This window comes from Myxine glutinosa, unplaced genomic scaffold, assembly GCF_964187855.1.
Source record: "Myxine glutinosa unplaced genomic scaffold, kmMyxGlut1.1 SCAFFOLD_1652, whole genome shotgun sequence".
NCBI classification, from domain to species: Eukaryota; Metazoa; Chordata; class Myxini; order Myxiniformes; family Myxinidae; genus Myxine; species Myxine glutinosa.
The window spans coordinates 27,739-52,178 of record NW_027617747.1 but is presented as its reverse complement, the minus strand read 5'-3'; the positions used below and the strand labels follow the sequence as shown (position 1 = coordinate 52,178).

The 24,440-nt window shown below is 44.8% G+C and overlaps 1 protein-coding gene across 1 annotated transcript; it reads left to right on the top strand.

The window, feature by feature from the left end:
• Positions 1-315: 315 nt before the first annotated feature.
• LOC144888187 (ankyrin repeat and MYND domain-containing protein 2-like) lies at positions 316-24,211 on the top strand (the record flags this gene model as incomplete). The annotated part of the gene is made up of 7 exons (XM_078769184.1): positions 316-334; positions 445-561; positions 15,568-15,632; positions 21,522-21,660; positions 21,956-22,054; positions 22,301-22,461; positions 22,590-24,211. Coding segments are annotated over 7 exons (849 nt in total), but the record flags the coding sequence as incomplete, so codon positions are not given.
• Between the last annotated feature and the right edge of the window lie 229 nt (positions 24,212-24,440).

Here is a 24,440-nt window from a genome sequence, read left to right as displayed (position 1 = left end):
CCCACCTTCCACACATCATACCTGGTCACACAACGTCATCAATCAACCCTTCCTTGTTTGTGGTTGTAATACACTCATTATGCTAATTACATATGCAGGTAAAGGTGTTCGCTGTAAAACACATTTTTTGTTTCTTCTCATTTTTGTTTTTTCTTTATTCATATTTCAGTTTCATTATCTTTACATATTAATTTGTTACAACATAAATTTCGATCTTTTAACAACCCCCAACAACGACAATATTGTTATGTTGGATTACCTGTTTAGTTCTTATGTAAATGAACTTGTTCACCTTTATAAACACTCACGGTTTTGTATTCATCTGCAAGGAAAGGTAAACTGGCTCATCTGGTCTGACAGCTCAGACCAGGTATACTGTGATTCCAGGAGCTTTCATTTTTTGCTGACATTTTATAACCTGAAATGCATTCAACCTTTGAACAGGTAACGTCTTGAACAATACACCTGGTCTGGCGCTAGAACTTCGTTCTCTACATGAACTCGTGAGCTCTGATTACCGTGACATATCGCCATCATTGCAATCCGTGCTCTCCTGGACAGGTATAACATGTGTAGATGTAGATGTATCGTGAGTGTAGATGTGGTAACTTGATATAAACTATGCTACAAACGACAATATATTTATTACGTACACAATTGGTAAGGGAGAGTGAGAAGAAGCAGACATTGATGACGTAGCCTGTGAGAACAAAGTTTGTATTAAAGGAGGGCGTGGTCTGTGGTCCAGTTCATCAAAGGTAGACCGATGACGTTTTTTGTTAAAGGAGGGCGTGTTCTGTGGTCCAGTTCATCAAAGGTACACCGATGACGTTTTTTTATTAAAGGAGGGCGTGGTCTGTGGTCCAGTTCATCAAATGTACAACGATGACGTTTTTTATTAAAGGAGGGCGTGGTCTGTGGTCCAGTTCATCAAAGGTACACCGATGACGTTTTTTGTTAAAGGAGGGCGTGGTCTGTGGTCCAGTTCATCAAAGGTACACCGATGACGTTTTTTGTTAAAGGAGGGCGTGGTCTGTGGTCCAGTTCATCAAAGGTACACCGATGACGTTTTTTGTTAAAGGAGGGCGTGGTCTGTGGTCCAGTTCATCAAAGGTAGACCGATGACGTTGAGTTTTGACACTTTTCTCTTTTACACGATTCGTTGGGTTCGGATGAGTGCTTAGAAGAGTTAACAGGATGGCTTAAAGGTGTGCACTCCTTTGGGTTTAGCTTCAGATGAGATGAATACTGCTCTCCCCTCTGGGTTGGTGCACCCGTCTCACACCTTGCTCGGCTTCACGCGGTTGAATCCAAAGCTTTCAAAATCATTGGAATCTCCCGCGATGAAGCTATCTCTGAGGGCCTTTCACTCACTCACCGCAGGCAGGTAGGTGGTCTTTCTGTCTTCTACCGACTCCTCTCCGGCCTTGCTCCCCCAGCTCTCTCTGTGCTCTGTCCCCCAAATATTCCTACAGGTCGCACAAGATCTGCCAGCAACCCTCTGATGGTTAAACTGCCGAAATCTCGGCTCTCTGCTCACCTTCATTCTTTCATTCCTCTTTTCTCCCACCTCTGGAACAAACTCCCTCACTCTCTTCAATCCCACTCCTCCCTCCAGGTCTTTAAAACAGCTGTTCACCACCATCTCTTATCTTCCCCAATCCAAAAACTTGATCTTTTCTACCCCCGGTAATTTCACCCCAGATCCACCTCTTTCAATCTCCGACTTAATTGTTGAAATTCCTAGTAGTGTTTATTTGCTTTATACCGTGTACTCCTTCCCCCTTCCCCCCCCCCCCCCCCAGCCCTCTCCCTTCCACAGATCTACCGATGTCCCTGTTCTCTACTGTTGTTGTGCTTGTGTGCTGTGTGCCCGTGCATGTTTTATTGTTTAATGTATTGTTTCTTGCACAAGCCTCCTATTTAGAAAAAAATTCCTAACGCTTAAAAAACCCCTAACGTTTCGGGCATGAACCCTTCATCGGAGTAAAAGAGAGAGAACGGATATAAGGAGCGAGTGTTCATTTCGGATGGGGGAATGTCAGAGTGAGGTCAGTGGGAACATGGGGGTGAGAATGATTGATTTTGACAGGGAAGGCCGGGGTTAAGGGGTTTAGGGTCAAGAAGATTGGGACTGGAGAAGAGTTAAAACGAGGAGGAAAGGGGGAAAACAAGCGACAGAAGATTAGACAAACAAACTAAATTGAATTATGTTGTTGTTAGCTCACGTGATGCGGATGTTGAGCAATTCCTTGCTGATCAGTGTTTTGTCATTTCATTTGGTTTCCTCGTATCCCGGGTAACACAACAACGTTGGACCAACTTTGGCATTTGGTCGATTGATCGCAAGCGAATTGTTGACATCAGGGCGACGTTGTTTATTGGTTGGAAACGTAAATCAAAACCGAATCAGTTTCTTGGCAAAGGTTTGGCTGGAAAGTTTGGCTTTACCTTTCCAGCAGTCGACAGTCAGGGCAGGAGTTTGTCATTTGTTCAGGGTGCCAGCGACGATTCGCCTACCCTTGATCATGGGCGTCGATGGGTGGGGGACGGTAGGGACATATCCATCCTCCCCCCCCCCCCCCCACTTTTTTACAAGGGGGTTTATCTCATCCCCCACCCCTACTTTCTACTCAAATATAACATAAAATGCGTTGCTCTGTACAATCCACACAGGCCCTGGTGTGGGATGTTCCCCAAATGCATCATATAATGATGTAAAAATCAATAATAATTTTCCCCACATAAGTTGTTATCTCTTAAATCATTACTGTGATGGTGGACAGTGTTTAATAACAGAGATCGGTATCATGCACGTCGGATTTCATTAGTCGGAGTAAGCACCGACTGCATGACTGCGCGGTCGGTGCCCATGTGCTGAAAATGGATCGAGTGATTAGTGAAAGCGTGATACGTGTAGATATTCCCGCTGCAGTTGTGAATTTTCTTCCGAAGGAGCCTCTTTGCTTGTCCATAGTGGAATTTTCAGGTAAGAAAAGTTTTTTAAAGTTATTGTTGCATTGGATATGAATGGATATGAATTAGAGTGCAAAGGGTCCTCAAATGGCGGACTGCGGTCCACATCCGTACCACAAGCTAATCGGAATCCTCCATTAAAAGGCCACTGGTGTTTATCGATTCAAACCAACAACATCTATATAACAGTTGGTCTCCTCCATTTTTTTGGTCATACCAACAAAAACAACGTATATACAGTACTCACAAAGGATTATGAAGCAGTTTTCGTTGCAATTGATTTGAAACATTTTATAAAAACAATATTGAATTCTGAGCGATTGATTACTTAGAATAGACAGAGAATAAGTGAAATAAACACATATTACGTGAGGTTCCCACGTAAATCCAGCGTCATGTAAAATGTAATTATGTAACTTCAACGATATCATGCAAGGAAAAGTTAAATATATCATCACTGTAATTTAATATTGTCGTGTGACTACCCTCTGGTGAACACCGCAGGGTGACACAGATGACCAAACAAGCTTTAACTCCGAGGCGTTCAATTCAATGGCAGACCGTCGTTATACGCACGGGAAGCAAGTGGGAGGAGGCCGTAAGCGCTTACCTTCACGAGTCCACCCGACGTCCTCGACCCTGCAATAAATCGACTCAAACCGACACAGAATAAAAATGTACAAAACTACTGGCTTTATTAAATAAGATGCTGGTAACAAGGGAAACACCAAAAAAAAATCCTAATTGGAGTTCCCCCATACTGACTCAAATACAAACAATGGGAAAAATAACTGTAAAAATAAATACATGTTTGTGTGGCACTTAGCACAAAGCTGCTCTTGAATCTCGTCAGGAATCGTTAAAACCCCCTCGCTAGGTGGAAAAACTGTAGGCTGCACTGCCGTGGGCACCAACTAGGCCTCGCACACCCTCGTTCGCCCAGCTGAGCTCGTCTTCATCGTCCGTACACGGGAAACCGCAGTTCCTCCTCCTCACGATCACGATGAAGCTGTCGGAACGTGACCGTTCACCACCACCGGATTCAGCAAACGAGAGATACAAAATCGTGGATCCTCCCAATGAATGTCCCTCGCTCAAGAGCGCACCGTATATGTGCCCGTTCTTTAAGAATGTCCCTCGCTCCGAAGCACCCCAACACAAGAGAGAAAGCCATGAGGAAAGCGAGAGAAAAAGAAAGAGACAAAATGTTGGGACATGACTGTTCGTGATGAATCTTTTTTGCGCAAGAGGAGAAAATGTCGGACGAGCGTTCCTTTATAGTCAAGGCTCTGACGTCATCTCACGACGTCTCCGTGTTCGCTCCTATCAGCGAGTTCCATCTTACCAGTCCTTGTGCCAATCAAATCCTGGACCAATCACTGCTCTTCGGGGCATGGCTCCACGGCCCTGCCTGATTGAGGTGGTGATGTAGCGGCTGCAACACCAGCCATAGTGTTCGATGCCTGGTTTCCGGTTGGTTTTTAATTAGTGTGGTTAATGGGCGATTTCTTACGAGGTGTGTGTTCTGCTGATGTCATAAGCAATAGAGAAAAAAATAGCAGAGGCCATTACATACAGGGGATCAATTACCCATAATCCCTCGCTAATTAACAAACCCCACCCCTCCCTTGGGTACGAAGATACACTTACATGACATCCGGTCTAAACGAATTTCCTACTTATTACATGGGATTTCTTCTTCTTCACGACAGTCGGAGCACACTTCCTATTCAATTTTACTTGGACTAAGGTATTGACTACCCCCTACAAACGTAACAATATTGTCCAGCTGTGTGATCCCGAAACATGTCGCTTCATTCAATCAGCAATCTTCACCTCCCAGCCCCATCCTAAACGCACACCTCACACCCCCTCCCCCATAACCATCAATCCCCCTCTCCAAATTCTCTGCTCCCCCACCCCTGCACCTGTATACAATTAAAATAAAATAAGGACAAACATTCATTAGTAATATTTTGTAATATGGAAACTATCTAAAAAGCGGTGTAGCTGGAGAATCTAATAAGCGGTGTAGCTGGAGAATATAACGCAGTGTCGTTGGGGAATCTAATACGCGGTGTAGCTGCAGAATCTAATAAGCGGTGTAGCTGTGGAATCTAATAAGCGGTGTAGATGGAGAATCTAATATGCGGTGTAGCCACTGAATTGAAAATATATAAGAATGCTCATACTCCGTGAAAAATGTAGCCGCCGTGTCGCCATCTTCGTTAGCACGACTCGACCGACTCACTTCGCGGATCTCGGTTGTTTTGAACGTGTCCCAGATTTTAAAAGCCAGACAACTGTTAAAATGCCATTTTTGTGCGGCAATAAACTGCTCCAATCGGTTACGATTGTGAAATTGAAATCATTGTGAAATAATTCGGACAGACTTCGCAAGTTTCATGAAAATGTCCCGAGTTCTTCACGCTCCCAAATTAACAATATTTGTTCTCGAATTTTTTTTTGTGAAAAGGAAAGGATAAAGGAAAGTGTTGTAGTAGGCCTAACTGTGATAGGTTTCCTATTGAAAAACGATTGCACAAAAGGTGAAAAAACGCAATCGCTATTCGCTCTGAATTACATACAATCGCATGTCGGAAATCACCATCGCCCAGCATCGAATGCCAACCAAGATGGTGCCCGGTAGCTACATCTCCACCTGTGTGGTGTGAATGGCAATGGTCATTTTATATATTTTCAGTTCAGTGGGTGCAGCTGGAGAATCTAATAAGCGGTGTAGCTGGAGAATCTAATAAGCGGTGTAGCTGGAGAATCTAATAAGCGGTGTAGCTGGAGAATCTAATAAGTGGTGTAGCTGGAGAATCTAATAAGCGGTGTAGCTGGAGAACCTAATAAGCGGTGTAGCTGGCGAATCTAATAAGCGGTGTAGCTGCAGAACCTAATAAGCGGTGTAGTTGGAGAACCTAATAAGCGGTGTAGCTGGAGAATCGAATAAGCGGTGTAGATGTAGAATCTAATAAGCGGTGTCGCTGGAGAATCTAATAAACGGTGTAGTTGGAGAACCTAATATGCGGTGTAGCTGGAGAATCGAATAAGCGGTGTAGCTGGAGAATCTAATAAGCGGTGTAGTTGCAAATCTAATAAGTGGTGTAGCTGGAGAATCTAATAAGCGGTGTAGCTGGAGAATCGAATAAGCGGTGTAGCTGGAGAATCTAATAACTGGTGTTAAGGAAAACCTTTATTTCTTGACTCTGATCATGCAAACTAAGCTAGGCCTATGTCCTAATTGTAAAACAACTCCAATGTTTATATTTAATTTTATTATTTCGAATAAGATTCACCAAGACAGTGTATACTAATACTAGTCATAGTGTATACTGTTACTGTGAAATCGTTTGAGGCCTATTTATTAGGAGTGCAGTTTGTGGCGTGTGCGTGATTGTTTTTGAAGAGGAATCATCACAAATAGTTTTTGATCTGGAAGTTCTGATTAAGTTTGAAGTTATTTTCTCAGCATGGTGCTTGTGAAGAAAGGCGATCTTGTGGAGGAAGAACGGGATTTACTAACAAATGTGTCGCAGGGTAAGATGAAGAAGAGGAGGGGATGCATGTTGTCTCTCACTCTGTAGTTAATAGTAATTGTAATACAATAAAGCACTATCGGTGATTATATTTTATCTTCATTTGTGTGTAAACATGCATAGGTTGAAATACCTTTGGCAGGGTCAGGGTGGGCTCCATGTCTTGGTCCTTGTGAAACCAAGTGTGTATTTTACTTGATTAAATTCTACTATTTTCCATTTCGAGCACTTCAAGTTCAACCTTGGAACACATACAGTACACACGTCATACATACACACACACACACACACACACACACACACACACACACACACACACACACACACACACACACACACACACACACACACACACACACACACACACACACACACACACATACACACACACACACACACACATCTACACATCTACACATCTACACATCTACATTTGGCAAAAGGTTAACAAGGCAATGACAAGATTGGTAGGTGATAGGTGGTAGGCACATTGGTAGGTGGTCGTTAGCCAAGGTGAGGGCTTGTGGAGTGGCTGGTCAGGTAGCTACCTGGATTGAAAGCTGGATTATTGATAGGAAGCAAAGTGTGGCTGTGGTTGTGAGTGTAAGGATATGTTCCTGGGAGGATACAAGTAGTGGGGAACCTCAGGGGTCAGTACAAGGACCATTATTATTCATAATTTGCATAAACGATTTGGGTAGTTGGGTGAAGAGGATTTCCAGAGAGGAGGTTGATCAGATTCAGGAATCTATTGATACCTTCATAGTTCATACATTGGCAGATGCAGTTTAATTTAAAGAAGTATAAGGTGCTGGGGGGAGGTAGGGGTACTTTTGTTTCATGACGCAAATGGACTTTGTTTGTAGATGTTGGTCAATTGTATTTTATTCCGGGCGTATTATGATTCTACCTGATGTAAGAGAATGTTATTTACTAGTGGACGATATCGACATGTAGAACACCCTTGGGTTGTATAAATTTGCCCGTTTTCCTTGTCCTCATGATTCATCTGAAAGCTTGGTGTCTTTGTGCGTATATCACGAACTGGACAAGATGCTCCATGAACCTGACTTTTACTTTTAAAGAGGAAAATTTTCGTTTGATTGGGTCTTTGATCCATCAGGAAAAGACCTCACAGTGCTGGAAATACCTGCCCCCAAACCCTCTTCTTCCATGTCCCTCTATCTTGTAAAGTAAAACAAATAATAAAAGATGGGGACCACAAGTCGTATATGATTCCATCAGGATCAAATTAATTAAAAACCTCACCTGGTGGAGTGTTCGAGACATCGCATCATTTCCGTTTATTGGGAACATCAAACACTGGACAAGGCAGTCCAAAGATTAATATTTGTCAAGTTTACAATAATGAACCAGTTTCATAAAACTTACAAATATATATAGAATTAATAATCCTATAAAATTACATTAATATGTACTAAGTGGGGTCACCCATGAGAATCCCACGGGCATGGAGGTGTATTGTTGCGATCGGTGCAGCCGTTTTTGCGGTACCCGGGACAATATCGTTAGGCGGGAGTCCAAACCTGAAAATGCTGGCGACCAAAGCTGAAATTGGAAAAGCAATATACCCTATTTTACTCCAGGGGGTCCCAGGATTACCCACCCAAAATTTCGTTGCAATCAGTTCAGCCGTTTTTTTGCGGTACCTTGGAACGGACGGACGGACGGACCTTTGGTGAATTATAGTGAGATATTGGGCATGAAAATAAATGTATGGAATAAAAAAATCAAATTAGCCAGAAATAAGGAGACATTTTAGATTACAATGAAAAGTTTTATATGGAGCATTGGAAAGATAATTAAATAATAAAAATTACAAGAAGAAGGGGCCATGAGCATTTAGGGATCTATTATTGTGAATAATCGTGTAATAATTATTATAAAACATTCAAATCGTGGAATTGAGCGTGGCGGTCATGGTTGGAATTGTCGATTGTTTATATCTTTGTGTTGTACAGAAGTGTATGTCCAAAGATTTAGCATTTCTGAATTGGATGCAAGATTTGGGATTAGGATTGGTTAGGGGAAGGGAAGCATGTCAGGTGACATTTGGACCTTAATGGACTGCTTCCAAAGCGAAGCAGGAGCTCATGTCTCTGTTCGCCGAGAGAAGGGATGTTGTACAAATGAAGTTGCTGTTTGTGTGGTTGGATATGCGATGCAACCGAGGACATGCTTCTGGACACCTTTCGTTAATCTTTCTGAGCAGTGGTCAAACTAGATCCCCCGGCAGGTGATCCGAACTCGAGTCGTGCACGAATGGATATTTCCAGGTGATAACCAGATCGATCGCCTGTCGCATCTAATCTAATGTGCAATTGGGGCAGGTGACCCAAACTAGTGCACAAATGCATATTGTCGCGTGACTACCCTGTAGTGAGCACCGCAGGGCAACATGGATGACCAAACGAGCTTTAACTCCGAGGCGTTCAATTCAATGGTGGACCTTCGTTACACGCGAGGGAAAGGAGGATGACGAACTTACCTGGACGGCTTCCCCCCGACTTCTTCGACCCTGCAATATTCAACTCAAACCTGACACAGAATTAAAATGTACAAAAATACCGGCTTTATTAAAGAAAATACCGGTAACAAAATACAAAACGGCAAAATTAAATTCTTAATTGGAGCGCCCCCATGCAGACTCCATTACAACACAAGGGAAAAAATAACTGGAAAATAAATGTGTTATTTTGTGGGCACTTAGCTCCGAGCTGCTCTTGAATCTCGTCAGGAATTGTCAAACCCCCTCTCCCCCACACCCCCTTCCACGTTATTTTGTGGGCACTTAGCTCCGAGCTGCTCTTGAATCTTGTCAGGAATTGTGAATCCCCCTCCCCCCTTTCACTACCTTGGTGGGAACTGCATGCTTTGCCATGCGACTTATGGGCGGGGAAACCAGGCCTCCGTGTACAGCTCACTCTTCCAGCCGCGCTTATCCTCACGATCTTGTTCACCAACACAAACACCACAGCCAGATGATGCGAGGAAGCCCAGAGCCTCGACCGTTCGTTGTCAAAAGCCAGGACTTGAGAATGAAAGAAGAAGAGCGATGTTGGGACACAACCGTTCACCACCAGATCCAGAACCCGAGAGAGAAAATGTCTGCCATTCTAATTGTTTTGTACTCGAGTCTCTGACGTCATCCCACGACGTCTCCGTGTCCGCTCATATCAGTAAGTCCCATCTTACCAGTCCTTGCGCCAACCAAATCCCAGACCAATCACTGTTCTTCGGGGCGTGGCTTCACGGACCTTTTGTGCCTGTGTGCTCACCAGTCGATGTTATCCACGGAAGTGCTCAATGTCCACTTTCCGGTTGGTTTTTATTTAGTGTGGTTAATGGGCGATTTCTTACCATGTGTGTGTGCTGCTTGTGTCATAAGGAACAGAGGAAAATAGCAGAGGCCATTAGATACCGGGGATTAATTTACCCATAATCTCTAGCTAATTTACAAACCCCACCCCCCTCATGGGGATGAAGATACGCTCTTCCATGACATACGGTCGACACAAATTTCCTCTTATTATATGGGGATTTTTCTTCTTCACGACAGTTGGAGCACACTACCTATGCAATTCTACCTGGACTAAGGTAATCACTGCCTACCCCCTACAAACATAACAATATTTTACAGGTAGTAACCAGATCGATCGCCTGTCACATCTAATCCTGTCACTCGTCGGCCTGAGTCGACATTGTTTATTTGACACTTTTTGTTGATCTCTTGTGATCGGTGAAGTGTTCATTGTTGATATTATTTTTACTTCTTAACAGAAAAACAGCTGATCGATTTATTGCTCCCACATAAGCACTCTGATCTTCAAGTCTCTCATGAATTGTGAAATAGATGTGAACAATTTGATTGCCTTAAATAACAAGAGTTCAACGAACATGTTACCCTACAGTCTTGAGAAAAAGGACATTGGAGGGCCTTTTAAACTCCTTTGCGTTCTGAGCATGACCAATATTTCCTACGAGCCGCCATTTTGTCTGAATCTTGATATGCCCCAACGCTGAGACCATTAGCGGCACATTTGATTGGTCACGATGGCGTAATATTTTGTTCAAGTACTACTAAACAGGGTTTTGAAAGTGCGAATGCTATTTTTGTTCTAGTGTTCAAGTATATAATTCAACTGAAATATAAAGTTAAGGCTGTTGAAAAAATAAATAAATAAATAAAACATTCAATATTAAGTTTACCGCCATTGCTGCATCTTCTTTTACACCACCCGATTTAACATGTTAACTTAGTTCTTCGTGCCTGTTTGTGTCCTTCTTGACGTCCTTAAAAACAGTAAGTTTCCTGTTTGGAATGATTTTCCATTTTGGTTGACTGCCACACAGACATAGTAAAAAAATACCTTGCTCCTCTCTGTGCATGTGCGGTCCATACGAGATTCTGTACAATTTGACAAATTCAGGACCAAAGTACTGCTTAATGGTTCAGGCTACGATTCATGGTCAAAACATGAACTTCAATTGGAATTAAGTTGTTCCTCAATCATAGACTGACATCTGTAGATAGACAGACAGACAGACAAACAGACAGAGTGACCCAATTGCTGAACCTCGCTTAGCACTTCGTGTGTGTCGGGTAATCGAATGTGATTACAAACCTACAGCAGATCTTCACATCATCACGGGGCTGTCGATTTGTAATTGACAGTTAGTGATTGTATTTGCACAGATTAGCGAAGTTAACAAACGGAATTATTGAAATGTTATACATATTCACAGTGTGAAGGTAACTATGATTGCTTGTGTGTTTGTTATGGTAACCTGTTGGTCATGTGACTTGCTATCTTGTGATTACCAGGATGTTTTAATCCTCTCGACAAATGTAAAGGTAAATCTCGACAAACAAAATATGTTTAACCTTTCCCCTTCTGTGTTTTATTCAGTGGTATATTACAACACGCTGTTTTTCTTCCCATTTAAAAGGCTTTTCTCAATTTCCTCTCCAACTCATTCCAACCTTCCAACTCATTCCACTTCAAAAAAAAGAAATTCAATATCTTATACGTCTCCCTCACTACATGGTCTAAATTCACATTCATTCCATCCCTCCTCCATCGTTCTGAACCGGATTGCTAACTTGAAAATCACAACAAACCCAATTTGTTATCAATGTTCGTCTTTCATTAATCATCCACTTTCTAAACTCCCCTCTTGCCCCTCCCATCCAAATCCCCCCCCTTGCACCTACACTCCTAAACTCCCCCCTTGCCCCTCCACTCCTGAACTCCCCCCTTGCCCTTCCCCTCCTAAACTCCCCCCTTGCCCCTCCCCTCCAAATCCCCCCCCTTGCCCCTACACTCCTAAACTCCCCCCTTGCCCCTCCACTTCGAAACTTCCCCCTTGCCCCTTCCCTCCAAAACTCCCCCCTTGCGCCTCCCCTCCTAAACTCCCCCCTCACTCCTCCCCTTCAAAACTCCCCCCCAACCCCTCCCATTCAATTCTCCCCCCATACCATTCCTCTCCAATTCTCCCTCCTCCCCCCTCCTCCTCCAAGCTGCCTCCTCCCCACTTCGTCTCCCTTCTATCTCATACCTCCACCCCCCCAAACCTTCTACTTTCCTCTGCCCCCCCTCAAACAACTCCTCACTGTGCCTCATCCCTTCACCATCAAACCTTTCATCCTCCTCATCCTTCCCTTTCTTGGAACTCTTCTGCAATATCTGACACACTATCAACTGCTCTCCCTACCTCCCCCTCTCATCCTTCATCTTACCCTACTCCTCCCCTCCCCTGTCCTGTACCTGATGCTCCCCCTCTCTCTTCATTAACGGTATGGACCTCAAACATCCGGGGCCTTCGCTCAAACCTGACTGATCTCTCCATACAGGTTGCTTCTGACAATCCAGACTTGATCTGCTTAACAGAGACTTTCCTCCCTCAAGATGTCTCTGATTCCTTAATATCTCTTCCTGGTTACTCCCTCCTCCGGTATGATAGACCTGAGCCTCGGCCTGGTGGTGGGGTGGCTATCTTTATCAAAAACTCTCTTCCTCACTCTCCTTGCACTGCCCTCTTTCCTCCTCACCCCCAGGAGTACCTCTGGCTACGGCTTCCTCTCCGCTCCCACCTTTTGTTCAGATGTGTTCTGTACCGTCCCCCAAACAGTGATGACTCCATCTACTTTTCACTGTCTGACAACATGGACCAACTTCTATCCACTCATCCCAACTCTCTCTTCCTCATATGTGGTGACTTCAACTGTCATCATGCCACCTGGTTGGGTGTGGGTTCCTCTCTCACCAGTCATGGCACCTCAGCAAAGGACTTCTGTGACTCACTGGGATTGACACAATCTGTCAATTTCCCGACCCGGATCTCAGCCAATGGAGTATCTTCTCTTCTAGACTTGGTTATGACAAACTTCCCTGCTAATGTCTGCTGCTCTTCTTCTGCTCCAATCGGTTCTTCTGATCATGTGCTTGTCAAAGTGGACATCTCTCTGGCCATTCTCAGAGAGCCTCCTCAGCGTCGACGAGTCTGGCATTTCACTCAGGCCGACTGGGACGGTCTTCAAGCAGCCATCAATCGTCTGGATTGGTCTCCCATCTCCACTGCCTCTGACATCAATTCTTCCTGGGAATTCTTCCAAAGCAAACTGATCTCTCTCATGCACAGATTTATCCCATCTCGCCTTCAGTTGTCTTACCCTTCCTCCCGTCCATGGTACACTGAATCTTGTGGTGAGGCAGTTGCCCTGAAACAACTTGCCTTTGCCTCTTGGAAGGCTAATCCAACTGAAGGCAATCTCAGTTCCTTCCACCGAGCTCGGAACAAGTGTGTGTCTACCCTCAGGAGTGCCAGGAAGCACTATCTCTCCTCACTCAAGAATGAACTCTCAAACCTGTCTCCTTCCTCCAAATCCTGGTGGCGTCTGGTCAAATCCGTTTCTGGTGTTTGTTCCCCCTCCATCCCCTCCCTTACCTCAAATGGCCACACAGTTGACATCGCACGTGACAAAGCCGAATGCCTCAACTCTGTGTTTGCCTCAAAATCCTTAGTCCCAAACCCATCTCTCTCTGTTCCCACCTTTCCCAGTCGAACCCAACTGCTCCTGAACTCTGTGTCCTTCTCTCCTGACAAGGTGGAGGAGTTTTTGTCAAACCTCGACTCTGATTCTGCAACTGGACCAGACGGCATCAGCCCACGGGTCCTAAAATCCTGCTCTGCCGCTCTATCTCACCCTCTCTCTGTTCTTTTCACCCTATCTTTTGCTCAAGGTCATCTGCCAGCATCCTGGAAATCAGCTAACATTACCGCTTTACACAAAAAAGGTGCAAAAACAGATCCTTGCAACTACAGACCAATCAGCCTGCTCCCAATTATCAGCAAAGTCATGGAATCCATCATTGCTTCGGATATGAAATCTTTCCTCTTCTCCAATGGCTTGATCTCTGATCATCAATTTGGTTTCAGACCAGGTCACTCTACTCTGGACATGCTGCTTCTGCTGTCTCAACAATGGATGGAGGTCCTCAATGCCAAACAGGAAATCAGAGCTGTCTCCCTTGACATATCACGTGCCTTCGATACGGTCTGGCACCCAGCTCTGCTCACCAAACTCTCCTCCTATGGTATCAATGGAAATCTCCATGCATGGCTTGCGGACTTCCTCTCTGGTCGTAGTCAACGTGTGGCCCTGAATGGATTTCTCTCATCTCCCCTTCCTGTTCAGGCTGGAGTTCACCAAGGCAGTGTGCTGGGCCCTGTGCTTTTTCTGGTCTTTATCAATGATCTCTCTCTCTGGAAAATCCTCTCTATCTCTTTGCTGATGACTCCACTCTCTGCCGCTCCATTCCTCTTCCCTCAGATCCGCAGACTGCAGCCTCCTCACTCTCTGAAGACCTGGACAAAATCACAGACTGGTCAAACAAGTGGAACATGTCTTTCAATCCTGACAAATCTCACTCTCTTACTATGTCTCTCCGAAAAGATCGACTGGACAACCCTCCCATCTGCTTTCTCAACAATCCTCTCCAAGAAGTTCTGTCGCTCAAGCTTTTGGGTCTCACTATCTGCCATGATCTTTCTTGGGAAAACCACATTTCCAAGCTGGCCTCCAAAGCCAGTCGCCGACTGGGCATCCTCCGTCGTGCGAAGTCCTTCCTTGGCACACCTGAGCTCCTCACCACATACAAGGCTTTCATCCGCAGCTCAATGGAATACTGTTCTCCCCTATGGGCTGGTGCTCCTGCCTCACACCTGGCTCGGCTTCACGCTGTTGAATCCAAAGCTTTCAAAATCATTGGAATCTCCCGCGATGAAGCTATCTCTGAGGGCCTTTCACTCACTCACCGCAGGCAGGTAGGTGGTCTTTCTGTTCTCTACCGACTCCTCTCCGGCCTTGCTCCCCCAGCTCTCTCTGTGCTCTGTCCCCCAAATATTCCTACAGGTCGCACAAGATCTGCCAGCAACCCTCTGATGGTTAAACTGCCGAAATCTCGGCTCTCTGCTCACCTTCACTCTTTCATTCCTCTTTTCTCCCGCCTCTGGAACAAACTCCCACACTCCCTTCAATCCCACTCCTCCCTCCAGGTCTTTAAAACAGCTGTTCACCACCATCTCTTATCTTCCCCCATCCAAAACCTTGATCTTTTCTACCCCCACTAATTCACCCCAGATCCACCTTGTTTGAAATTCCAACTTCTTTCCTGGAAGTCCTGGCAGTGTCCATATGTTTATACCTCTCCCACCCCCCCCCCCCCCCTTCACATGCCTCCCTCCCAAAGCCCTCTCCCTCCCACAGATCTCTCGATGTCTCCATGTCTCTCGGTCCCTGCTCTCAAATGTTGTGTTTGTGTCCTTCCCCCTCTCTCCCCATCGTGTCTACCGCTCCCGATGTTATTTGTTTTATGTGTCTGTTTGTCTTTCTGTGTGATAAATGTTTGCTCTTTCACGAGCCTCGATCTTGTATACAAAAAAAAAAAAAAAAAAAAAAAAATTGTCGAGCTTTGCTGTTGCTATTTTTAACCTCCACGTGACTTTTTTTTCCTTTGCACAGGGAATGTGGAAGAGGTGGAAAGGTTGCTCAAATTGAAGACTGTACGGATAAACTGCCTGGATGAGGTGCTTTTACATTGTCTATTTTACCCAAGGGATTTCAGTTGATGTGGTTCTCAATGTAATGGATGCACTGTATTTTAATATACACTACCAGTCAAAAGTTTAGGTTCACCCAACATAATGTGTTTAATATGTAAAACCTCAATCTGTCTTCCGAAAACCTGTGTTCTACCCTCAGGAGAGCCAGGAAGCAATATCTTTCTACTCTCAAGACTGAACTCTCAAACCTATCTCCCTCCTCCAAATCCTGGGGTTATCTGGTCAAATCCGTTTCTGGTGTTTGTTCCCCCTCCATCCCCTCCCTTACCTCAAATGGCTACACAGTTGACACCGCACGTGACAAAGCCGAATGCCTCAACTCTGTGTTTGCCTCAGAATCTTGTATCCCAAACCCATCTCTCTCTGTACCCACCGTATCCATTCAAACCCAGCTGTTCCTGGACTCTGTGTCCTCTCCTGACAAGGTGGAGAAGTTTCTGTCGGACCTCGTCTCTGATTCTGCAACTGGACCAGACAGCATCAGCCCACGGGTCCTGAAATCCTGCTCTGCCGCTCTTTCACACCCTCGCTCTGTTCTCTTCACCCTCTCTTTTTCTCAAGATCATCTGCCATCAGTTTGGATATCAGCCAACATTACCGCTTTACACAAAAAATGTGCAAAAACAGATCCTTGCAACTACAGACCAATCAGCCTGCTCCCAATTATCAGCAAAGTCATGGAATCCATCATTTCTTCAGATATCAAATCCTTCCTCTTCTCCAATGTCTTCATCTCTGATCATCAATTTGGTTTCAGACCAGGTCACTCTACTCTGGACATGCTGCTTCTGCTGTCTCAACAATGAATGGAGGTCCTCAATGCCAAACAGGAAATCAGAGCTGTCTCCTTTGACATATCACGTGCCTTCGATACGGTCTGGCACCCAGCTCTGCTCACCAAACTCTCCTCCTATGGTATCCATGGAAATCTCCATGCATGGCTTGCGTACTTCCTTTCTGGTCGGAGTCAACGTGTGGCCCTGAATGGATTTCTCCCATCTACCCTTCCTGTTCAGGCTGGAGTTCCCCAAGGCAGTGTTGTGGGCCCTGTGCTTTTTCTGGTCTTCATCAATGATCTCTCCGACTCTGGAAAATCCTCTCTATCTCTTTGCTGATGACTCCACTCTCTGCCGCTCCATGCCTCTTCCCTCAGATCGGCAGTCTGCAGCCTCCTCACTCTCTGCAGACCTGGACAAAATCACAGACTGGGCAAACAAGTGGAACATGTCTTTCAATCCTGACAAATCTCACACTCTTACTATGTCTCTCCGAAAAGACCGACTGGACAACCCTCCCATATACTTTCTCAACAATCCTCTCCAAAATTATTGACACCCTAGACTTAATATTTTGTAGCACAGCGTTTGGACAAAATAACTGCAGTCAAGCGCTTCCTATAGCCATGAATGAGCTTCCTACACCTCTCTACTGGCAGTTTGGCCCATTCTTCTTGTGCAAACTGCTCCAGTTCTCCCACATTTGAAGGGTGCCTTCACCCAACTGCTGTTTTCAGATCTCCCCACAGGTGTTCATTGGGATTTAGATCTGCACTCATTTCTGGCCACTTCAGAACAGTCCAGCGTTTCGTCTTGAACCATTCCTGGGTGCTTTTTGAAGTATGTTCGGGGTCATTATCCTGCTGCAAGACGCATGACCTTCGACGGAGACTCAGCTTTCTGACACTGGGTTGACCATTGTGCTCCAAAATGCCTTGGTAATCTCCTGATTTTATAATGTAAGACGTCTGTTGCGCAGACTGGTGTCTTGGATTACTTTTCCTGCGATTCTGTTGTGATTCTTTGTCGACCAGAACGTTTTCTATCGGCATTTTTACCAGTTTCATTATGTCGTTTAATGGCACAAGCAACTGCATTTACTGACACTTGTAAGTTTTTTGTAATTTGTCTCAAGGATTGGCCTTCTTTTCTCAAAGTTACAATTGCCTGTCTTTTTTCTGGCGTTAGCTGAGTTTTGGCACCCATGTTCATGCATTCTGAAACACAAAAACACTCATTAGATTGTATGGCTGGTCTTTCTGTAAAAAAAATTTGCAACACCTGGCAATAATAGACATTGCATATGATGAAGAAACTAAGCACAAATATTCATTCCACACAGAGCAGAGTATTTGTAAACAGTTTTTGCTCCTGAGATGAAACGTTAATAACATTAACTTTGCGTTTCAGTTTGGATTTAGCATTGCACTTTTTGACCTATTTCCAAAAATTGCTTTAAACCTACGTTTCGCACAAGAAAGATGCATTGAAGCACAATATTATGTTTTTGGCGTAGGGATGAAATACCTTAGTCGAGATAGAATTGTGTAGGTTTAGAATGCTCTGAGTGTCGTGAAGAAGAAGAACCCACCTTGATGTAAATTAAGTTATACCGACTCTCCGGGTAAGATCGTATATGTGTCTCTATACGAGGGGTGGAGCTATGCTATTTCGATAGGGTCCATAAGGATAACCCCCAGTGTGTAATTTCCCTGTGATTTTTTTCCCTTCGCTGTTATTGCATCACAAAGGGCCGCCATTACAACAACTACAACGATCGCACTGTAAATGGACTCATTTGCTCACAACTTCGCTAGGGCTAACCAACACCCAGCACATTTGCCGATCGGCACGCAAGCCCCGCCTGTGGGGATCGGATAACCCCTGTGTGTGTTCCCGATCAGGTAAGACTTCGAACCTTCCCACGCCTGTCACTACCGCCAAGTTGGGTATATGCCTCGGAGTTAAAGCTCGTTTTTGCCATTTGCCCTCTTGGGGTCTAATCCCAGGGACACGACAATGAATTATCAGTAGATAAGCAGATATTTCTTTGGTAAGAGTTTTGTTCACATCTTATGTTCATTTCGCACATTAAACAGAAAAATATCAAAAAATGTTGGGTGTACCGAAACTTTTGACTGGTAGTGTACCTTCAGTGCATGTAGTTTATCTAAACTTTGAGAAGGTATTTGATAAAGTACCACATAGAAGGTTGTTAGCCAAGGTGAGGGCTTGTGGAGTGGCTGGTCTGGTACTACACAACAACAAACCACATGCATTTTATGGCCATTTTCCCTGCTAGAGCGGGGGTTAGCCTTGCGGTCCCCATGACAATCTTCTCCATTTTGCCCTATTTTCTGCATCTCTCCTTGTTAACCCCCTTGCCCGCATTTCTTCTTCCACCATCTTTAGCCAAGTCTTTCTCGGTCTTCCCTGTCCTCTACTTCCTTCTACATTCATTTCCATCACTCTTCTCAACCAGTCACTTTCATCCTTCCTCAACACATGACCAAACCATCTCAACCTGTTCCTCTTCACAGCATCAATCACAGGCTCTATTCCCATCATCTTTCGCAATTCATCATTTGTCTTCCACTCTCTCAACGATACTCCGCACATCCGTCGAACCATTCGCATTTCCACCCTTTCCAACCTTCGTTGCTGCTCTACGTTCATTACCCATGTCTCGCTCCCATAAATCATAACACTTCTCACACATGCAGCATACACCTTTCCCTTCAGCTTCAACGACACTCCCCTCCTCGTCAGCACGCCACTCAGTTCCCGAAACTTCTTCCATGCACATCTCACTCTAGCAACCGTTGCCGAGTCTGATCCACCTTCTCCATTCAGCATGTCTCCGAGGTAGCAAAATGTTTTCACACCTTCCAGCTTCACGCCGTCTCCAAGATCCAACTCAACATTTCCTCCATCTGCAGCTCCCTCTGTGCACACCTTACATTTGAATGTAGCTGCCACACTGGTTAATGACCCTGTCAGACCACTACATTTTTGATGAACCCACTCAGCGCACATTGTACATTGAATGGAGTTCACTCCGACACCCTTCCTACACACAGCACACGGCCACTTCCCAGTTCTTTCCACCTCATCACATGCTTTACCACTTGCCATCACCTTCGTCTTTCCGATATTCACCTTCAGACCTTTTGTCTCCATACATTCCTTCCACTTAGGTACTACCTAGATTGGAAAATGGATTAGTGAGTGTAAGGATGTCTTCCTGGGAGGATGTAAGTTGTGGGGAACCTCAGGGGTCAGCACAAGGACCATTATTATTCATAATTTACATCAACGATTTGGGTTGTGGGGTGAAGAGTGGGATTTCCAAATTTGCAGATGACACAAAGCTTGGAGGTAAGGTAGATAGCAGAAAGGATGTTGATCAGATTCAGGAAAGTATTGATACTTGCATAGGTTAGGGAAAAGATTGGCAGATGTGATTTAATCTAAACAAGTGTAAGGTGATGGGGGTGGGTAAGAATAATGAAAGTGGAGATTACATGATGTAAGGGGCAATGTTGGAGCGTGTCACACAAAAGGATCTGGGCTCTGGGGGTGGTTATTATATGTAGGGGGTATGCAGACGGGACAATGCCAGGTTGCTGTAGGTAAAGGTACGTGTTTTCGGTTGTATTCATTGGGGGATCTATCATATATTAAAACTAGAACGGCACTCAGTAGAGAGCATACCTCCGCCTGGTTGGCCATATCACTCAATCGTGAAGAATCACTTTAAAAATATATATATACTAGCTGGATCCGGATCCGGATCTTCACCAAAATTGAATCGATTCTTCCTTGTCTTACACACAACCTGTGCAACAAGTTTCGTCCAAATACATCCATAACTTTTTGAGATATCCTGATATGTATTGTTTTTGGACCCATCTCCCAATCGTGAAGAATCACTTTTAAAAATTATAGTATCCGAATCCACATTCACATCTTCACCAAAATCGAATCGATTAGTCCTTGTCACAAACCCAACTGGTCCAACAAGTTTCGTCCAAATACATCCATAACTTTTTGAGTGGAGATTACATGGCTCTAGTTTTTGGCTCTATCTCTCATTGGTGAAGAATCACGCACATTTATAAATCCCCGATCTCTCACACGTGTTTAAAAATTCTCGGATCTGGGTGTTCACCGAAATTGAATCAATTTGTCCTGGTCACACACCCAGCCTGTCCACCAAGTTTCATCCGGATCCGTATTTTGGATTACATGTTTGAATAAGGACAACTACATAATCTCCTCTCCTCCTCCCCCCACCTCCCCTGACCCCACCCCGGCCACTCTTCTAGTCTTATATAATTTGAGAAATTGGTTTGTTTGCAGAATTGCACTCCAAAGAGAACGAGTTGAAAACTGGTGGTTGTAGTCGGTGCGTGCTTGAGTCTGTCAAGACTTGGTTTTAAAGGTAACCAAGTATTGACAGTCGACAGTTTTAAGGTGACCAAGTATTTTTAGAGGGTTAAAAAAAAAACACCAACAGCAGGGTTTTAGAGGGTAAAATGATCATTAATGGTCTTGGCGGTTCAGGGTGGTGGGAAGATCCCAATTCTCGATACATAGTATGTATTGTACGGAGCCATCCAATGGAAGCCGATATTCCAAGTTAAAATAAAATACACCATGGACGTAATACAAGTGGGGGAATTAACTAATCCGTCCAGACGGGTTATTTGCTGGGAAAGATTAATATACAAAGGATCGTTGGTCGTCTCCACAGGACTATATTGAGTCAAACAAGTGGTCACATGATCCTGCAGGACTTTGCGCAACGCATTGAGGAGCCTATTTGGCCCATAATTGCTTGAAAGAGCACTTGGAGATTGTGGAGTAAGTCAGCCTCGTGTGGTCGTAGTCGACGAAGACCTTTCCTTGTTACATTGCTTTAGCATCAATAATAAAATATTTGACCATTTTCCCAACACGGAGAGGAAGAGATTTTCCTGTCTTGCCTGGAATAAAGGATTTTGACCTCTGATTCGTTACCAGCATAGCCAACTATGCACCGTTTAAAATCCCATCAAAATCTGTCTTCCTGCAGCACGGAATGACTCCACTGATGCATGCGGCGTACAAAGGCCGAGCTAACATGTGTGAAGTGCTGCTCAAGCACGCTGCTGATGTTAACGTGAACGAACATGAACACGGATACACAACCCTCATGTTTGCTGGACTATCCGGTAACGTTCATCTCTCCATGTCTGATGTCATGGGAAGTACCTGTTTTTTTTGTTTGTTTGTTTTTTGTTTTTTATCGTTTCCAGCCTCTGTTCTGCTGTGCTTTCCAGGATGTTACTCTTTATTTATTGTTGACATGTTATTGGGCCACTTCGTCCCCCCACATACAAGTATCTGCTGACCCTTTTTGACCTATTGGTGTGCTCTTCCATTTTGCTATTTAATTAAAATATATATATTTTTTGCAACCTGTACTTGTATCCTTGCTAGATTATTTCCTTGTCTGTGGTACCACAGGTAAGAAGAACATCACCAGGATGATGCTGGATGCCGGTGCCAAGACAGACATGGTAAACTCTGTGGGCCGCACAGCCGCACAAATGGCTGCATTTGTAGGTTTGTTTCATCTCTCTGGCTTTTCCTGAGTATATGTAAATCTTAGGAGGGAGAGGGAAGGCCAAAGGAGTGGGAGATATCGATTGATTATATCAGATTTATCGATAAAACAAAATGGTGGCGTTTATCTATGCAGACACGTGACATTATGCACATTTGGCAGCATAAACAAGGGTTAATCATAGTACCTTTAAAATATATACGAACAGGTCAGTGAATCCATTTTTTCCCACTCTTATTTTCCAGGCCAGCATGAATGCGTGACAATAATAAATAACTATTTTCCGAGAGAGAGACTGGACTACTACACACGTCCTCAGGGCCTGGAGACAGAACCGAAGCTGCCACCCGAGCTGGCGGATCAGTTACACGGCATTCTGATTACCACCAACCTCAACCCGGTCAAGGTAAGCACAGCAGCATGGTCTGTGAGCAGGGTTTACTGTCCCAACTGCATACCTTTCTAGCCCTCGACCTCAATTTGCATTCCCTTTGTAAGCCGCACATTGTGGTGGTGTCGGTGTCTCGTTCGCAGCTCGTTCAGCTAGTCCAGGCAGACCCGGCCCTGCAAGATCCTACGGCGTTGACGCAATGTGCCCGAGTCTTAGATTCCGTGAGCGAGCACAGTATGAAGGAGGCCGAGCCATGCGAAACCCTCGCCATACGGAGCCATTACCTGGGCTGCGTACTCCATCGCTGCTGCTCGCACCTGCAGGAAAAGGGCAGCCTAGCGACGCTCACCAAAGGGTGCTGTTGGCTCGTCTTTCTTCTCATTATTAAATAGATAATTTGTGTACATCTTATCGATATTTGTTCACTATTATTTCAAAGGATAGCGTAATTTTAACAACTGGCGAAGAACCCATCCTTACAGACGGGATCATTGGTGTATTACTGTATTCCTTTATTCGTTGTATCCAGCATTGATATATGGTTGTTGTTGTTTTTGTAACTGCCCAAAAGTCTTCTAGGTACACCCTGAGGATAACCACCAGGTTTCAACTCGTTCCATCCAGCAGTTCTGGAGTACACAGAAGTAAAAAAAAACATGCTTATCGAATTATAAGGCGGGGAGGGGGGGGGGGGGATTAACACCCCGCTCCCCACAGACACCGGGTCCACGGGCTGAAGGGGTGTTGACCGTGATCCGAATACCTTCGAGACCACGTGACCGGGAAGACCGGGGATTGAACCCCTCGCAATCCCACACCTAGTTCAATCAGGCACGCCGAGCAAATCGCGCGATGTGGGTCGCAGTTTTACACTACGTGATCTACAGACCTAATCGAGCAGCCGAATTCGGTTCGAACGATGCTGGGTCAATGGGGAAAAGACGCACACGCGCAGGTCGAGAGAAAATAAAATGTACACGTCGTTATTTTCAAAAAGCACGAAAAGGACGAGAAGCAGGCTTATCATAAATCCTTACCTAACTATTCCCAACACAGGCGCCTGGCACACTCGCACACAGGGGATGTCACACCGGTTAGACTCGTGGCAACATAGTGGCAACAACATGAATGGGATGGCAACATAGAGAGTAACCCAGTTTTAGGACCGGCAGAGAAGATAACTGAGAAGGAAGTTGAGGAAGCGATAAAAGCAATGAAGAGTGGAGAAGCGGGAGGGCCGACGGGAGTTGTGGGAGATATGTTGAAGGCAGCAGGAAGTTGGGGTGTGAAGAGAATGACAAAGATCTGTAATCTGGTGGTGAAAGAAGGCCGCATTCCAGTGGATTGGGAACTGAGTACCCTCGTCCCTCTATACAAGGGGAAAGGTGACCCTCTGGAGTGTGGCTCGTACCGAGCGATAAAGTTATTGGAGCATGGAATGAAGGTATTGGAAAGGGTGTTGGAAAGGAGGATAAGGAAGAAAGTGAAGATCGACGAAATGCAGTTTGGATTTATGCCAGGAAGAGGAACGACAGATGCGCTTTTCATTGTGAGGCAGTTGCAGGAGAAGTACATGGATAAGATGAAGAAGTTGTTTTTTGGGTTTGTTGATCTGGAGAAAGCATTCGATAGGGTCCCACGCAAAGTATTGACATGGGCATTGAGGAAGTTAGGAGTGGAGGAATGGTTGATCAGAGTAGTGATGGCAATGTACAAAAGAGCATGCACAGCTGTAAGGACGAAGGACGGGAACAGTGGTGAGTTTGAGGTGAAGGTGGGAGTGCATCAGGGGTCGGTACTAAGTCCACTACTATTTGTAGCTGTGATGGAGGTGCTGGCTCAGAACGTAAAGGAGGGTTTACCGTGGGAGTTGTTGTATGCAGATGATCTGGTGTTGATTGCGGAAAGTATGGATGGACTGAAGGAAAAGATGAACAAGTGGAAGGAATGTATGGAGACAAAAGGTCTGAAGGTGAATATCGGAAAGACAAAGG